This window comes from Echinops telfairi, unplaced genomic scaffold (genome assembly GCF_000313985.2).
Source record: "Echinops telfairi isolate 266 unplaced genomic scaffold, ASM31398v2 ScPeMD7_7427;HRSCAF=8465, whole genome shotgun sequence".
NCBI lineage: Eukaryota > Metazoa > Chordata > Mammalia > Afrosoricida > Tenrecidae > Echinops > Echinops telfairi.
This window is the reverse complement of record NW_022111327.1, coordinates 13,323,868-13,328,327: the sequence shown is the minus strand read 5'-3', so window position 1 is coordinate 13,328,327 and position 4,460 is coordinate 13,323,868. Positions and strand designations below refer to the sequence as shown.

At 43.9% G+C, this 4,460-nt stretch overlaps 1 protein-coding gene and 2 non-coding genes across 4 annotated transcripts in view; 2 read left to right on the top strand and 1 right to left on the bottom strand.

The window, feature by feature from the left end:
- Positions 1 to 1,128: 1,128 nt before the first annotated feature.
- UPF3B (UPF3B regulator of nonsense mediated mRNA decay) overlaps positions 1,129 to 4,460 on the bottom strand; it is a 21,833-nt gene continuing 18,501 nt past the window's right edge. For both annotated transcript variants that reach the window (XM_004710066.2, XM_004710067.2), the window contains one exon: positions 1,129 to 2,087. In XM_004710066.2, coding sequence (XP_004710123.1) covers positions 1,938 to 2,087 — 150 coding nt within the window. In that variant the 3' untranslated portion in view covers positions 1,129 to 1,937. The remainder of the gene's footprint in view (positions 2,088 to 4,460) is intronic.
- LOC115872646 lies at positions 3,292 to 3,432 on the top strand. The gene has a single exon (XR_004047980.1). It is a non-coding gene; the product is annotated as a small Cajal body-specific RNA 17 (non-coding RNA).
- Positions 3,733 to 3,815, top strand: LOC115872632. Its single transcript, XR_004047966.1, has one exon. It is a non-coding gene; the product is annotated as a small Cajal body-specific RNA 18 (non-coding RNA).

Sequence of the window (4,460 nt, the reverse complement as noted above, 5' to 3'; positions counted from 1 at the left end):
TGTAAGATGCAGGAGGACTTTGTGGATTGGTGTCGGACATATGGGTTAATGTTGGACTTGTGGGCTTGGGCAGCACTGGGTTGGGATGTTTTCTTGATGCTCACTTAACCTTTATATAAAACTCTCTCTTATAGATGAGTTTCTGTGGACTTGTTTCTCTAAAGTACCCAGACTAATACATTCCCATTTCCCCATCTCCCACTAATTCTTCAACTTAGTCTGGCTTCTGTTCTGTTCTCCAATGTTACTGGTCATTTGAAGTCATTGACTCCATTGGCTTTGTTTTCTGGCCTTCCCAGAGCTTCTAACCCTGCTGGTAAGTCCCTCCTCTTCCTCCCTCTCTCTCACTGCCTTTGTCATTGTCAATCACTTTACCTGCATACTGATTTGAATGTTCAATGCTAGGCCCTATGCCTACTTCTTCGCTTTACTTCCCCACCCCCACCTCTTGCCACTGAGTCCAGGCCCCTGGTTTCCATGGAACCTGAAAAAAATGGATGGATTTCTTATGTTATCTCTGGCCCAAATCTCTCCTCTGACTGTCAACGTCCATCTCTTCAACAGCTTCCACTATTTCCCACTGACCTCCCACACATCCCTCACCAAAGGAAGATTTCTGCCCTATTCACTGATGACCTCCCTGTTGCCAATCCCAATGAACACTTTCAACTTAAAAGAAGAATCTCCTTTAACCTCTCTGTGGCTTGGAACACTGTTGACCATTCCTTCTTGTGACTTGCCCATCCCTTATTTTAAGACGCTCTTCCGGCTGAGGACTATTCTTTGCCCATCACCTTTCATGGCTCTTCTTCAAGCTGCCTCTTGGGATTACTGGTTTCGAGAAACCAAGGGAAACAGAAAGCCATGACTTATAAGTAAAGGCAAATCCACACCAATTAGCAGCAGAAGGAAAAGGAAGCAGCAGGTCAAGCTGTCCTCCAAACATTTTGGCTTTTATGGAACAAGAGGAATCAACCACGGCTTGTTCCTCTCCCGGTGGGCAACATAAAAGCATGATGCTAGTGAAGGCACACACTCATAGGATTCGCCCCCTTCAAAAGGGCTTAGGAACTTAATTCAGCAAAGTTTAGTCAACACACGTAACACCGCATTTGAGTGCTACTAATATTTATTGACACTCATTACAAAACAAGCTCGAAGCTGCACTTTAACGGGAACAAACACTGGTGACGTTTTCTTCGGAGAGGGTGTGCACTCAGATCATTTGACCTAAGATAAAAGAAAGACTAGATTGTCAAGAATCAAATAAGGACTTGATTTTACCTACAGGTATTACAAAATGCTAACGACAAGCTGATAGGATACAAAATAAATGTCTTTCTGCTACATTCACACAAACAATTCAACCACACACAGATCCTAACATTTTGCAGGAGAATGCAGGTGGTAACGTAACTCAAAACGGATTGATTCTATCCCACCACCGTCCTTGCACCACGATCACAAGCGTGTTGCTTCTACACTACACAAATGCAACACTTCACAACCGGCAACATGACAGGATGAAATCTGGACAAGGTTGCACACAGACTCGGCTTCACTCGAACTTAAGAATACTCAGCTCTGGACGAACAGAACCCTTGGGTTTGAGGTGCAGTTCTCTGGCTTGCGCTTGGGTCAGACACCATGAAGTCCTCCCTGCAAAGTGCACCAGCATGGCACCTCCCCTCCGCCTTGCCCACGGCTTGGAAATGGATTTGTAGAAACAGCATAAACAACAAAATGGTACTTCAAAAATCTGAACCTGCAATCGGATTCTTGCTTTGACGCAAAACATACTCCTCTTCAATGTACCCCACCAGCACAGCGACCCCCTTTCTCTCTATTCCTTTGCCCTGAAGGCACTTCTGGATAGCTTAATTCCTGCTCTTTGACGGCCCACACAGTCAGGACACCGAAGGCCATCAGGACTCATCTCACTCGTCTCCCCCTTCTTTTCTATGGCTAATACCACTTTCCTGCTTTTTTTCTACTGCTGGCTCTGCAGGTTTGGTGCCATCATCAGGGATGAAGAGGCGATTTCGGCTCCGGGCGCCGGGTTGGTACAGCTGCATGGCTGGGCGGTCCTGCAGGAAAACGAATGGAGTGTGTGTTACAACATTAGGACTAAGCTTTCACATAGGAACTTCCGATTTAAGTACTTGTAGTAAAACATAAAAACAACTCAGCCGGAGCCAAAAATGTAAGGCTGTGTTACAGGATGGCAAGTCTTGATGGTCAATTAGCTTACGACAGCCCGCTTCCCCTCTCTCACACCCACAGAGGAGTAATCGTTTCCTCGGGATCACTTTTCTGCTTCAAGTCAATTTTGGAGTGCTCCATTGCCGACTATTAACCTTCTTAGGATGAACTGGAGCGACTCAAAATTTTTAAATTTAGAAACTACAGCCCTTGGGGATGCCCCTCCCCCATCTCTCCCGAGCTTCAAAATGCACTGCCACACATAAAAACTGTAGGAGGAAAACTAATAATAAAGAGAGAAAATGCTCTGAAGTGTAGACCTTCCGAAAGTTATGAGTTTAGACTCCATGTCTCTGGTCACAAAAAGATCATTTGTACTCTGATAGGACTATGTGACAGCCAGTTTGAAACCCTTCAAGAATGGAGTTGTGACTGTTTGGTTCAAGCCGTAAAAGTCCGGTTTATGATGTGATTCTGGCAAAGTTAATTGCATAGGCCATATTTTAGAAAACAACAACAACCCAGCATGAGCCTTTATAAACCCTCTCACCCTGGTTGATGCAAATGTAGAAAGCTGAAATAAGAATTCTTACTTGCCTGTAAATCTAGAGAGGCAGTAACTAGATTGATGGTTCTTTGCGGGAATGGCAGGGGAAGGAGGATTGGGTGGGGAATGGGGAACTAATAACGATGAATAGAAAAATAAAGAGAATATTTTAAAACTGATTGTGCTGATGATTGTACAACTCTTCTTGATTGACCTACTGAATTGTATGATGTGTGAATTATATGGAAATAAAACTGTTGGGGGAAAAAAATCTTCCTTGCCTTCTGAGTTTATCAGGTGCACAAAGAATGGTCTTAGGGCATTATTCTTAATAGAATGATTCTAGTGAAAACATTTTGTTATTTTCAAACACTAAACCAGATGAGATTCTTATATACTTAATTTTGCAACTCCCAATGAAATAATGAAGCTAGGCAAACTATTAGGAGGAAGGTTGATAAAACATATTTCTTTTTTTTAATAAAACATAAAGAGATGGGTGGCCCAGGTGGGAGGCAGCTGGTGGAGTAGGGTTGAGGTGCTTCGCAATCCCCCATCCAGCCCCTACACGAGGCTTCGATATTTTTCTTATATGATCCAACCCGTTGTGGGTGGTGCCGCTTGCCTGGAGCCTGAGATGATTATGAGACACTTTAGACGATTTGGGGCAGGGGGATCAGGCATGGGGCAGGTGAGGGGTAGCCGGTTAGGTTAGGCAGGGGTCCTCAAACTTTTTAAACGGGGCCAGTTCACTGTCCCTCAGACCTGTTGGAAGGCCGGACTATAGTTAAAAAAACAACAACAAATTCCTATGCACACTGCACATATCTTATTTTGAAGTTAAAAAACAAACGGGGCAAAAACATCTGGTGGGCCGGATAAATGTCCTTGGCGGGCCGCATGTGGCCCGCGGGCCGCAGTTTGAGGACACGTGGTAGAGAGAGGGGAGCTTTAGGGGCGCCTCTGCGAGTGTACTGGAGCTCTGGTCAGTGATGACGTGACTAGTACGCAATCTGAGTTTTGGAAACCAGATGATGGAGTGTGAGCTAAGCCCGGACTGAGACCGGAAAACAACAACTTATTTCTAGCAGATACGTGAGGCTTACCATGCCTGAACCTACTGATCAATTGGTTTTTTAAACTTTCTATCATAAAAAGTTTCAAATCCATAGAAACGTTGCAAAAATCACACAAGGAATACTCATATACCCCTGCCAAACACTGGCCACACTCGCTTTTTCTCTAACACACATACACACACACACACACACACACACACACACACACACATTATTATGATTACAGAACCATGAGGATAAGTTAGATATAATGAGCTTCATCCCTAAATACTTCAACTTGTCTTGCCGAAGAGCAAGGACATTCTATTATGGAATCACAGTAAGATGGATACTGATGAATCCCTATGACACACAAAACAAAATGCCCCACCATCCTAACATTATACGTTGTCAAGAGGATCAGGGGAAAATGGAATGAAAAGATAATGGAATTGTTTCCACGAACTTCTTGAAGCCCTCACTTATGCTTTATAGTGTGATACAGTAAGAAGTATGAGGGCAAAGGCCGGCGATCCTTCAACTAATTACAAGCTTTTCTTTCTTGGTATATTTCAGTGGCCTGATGTTGCTGTTTTGTTGTACACTGTTGCTTGGTTTTGCTCTGTCTTGTTTTTGTGCATGTTGTTGTCTCC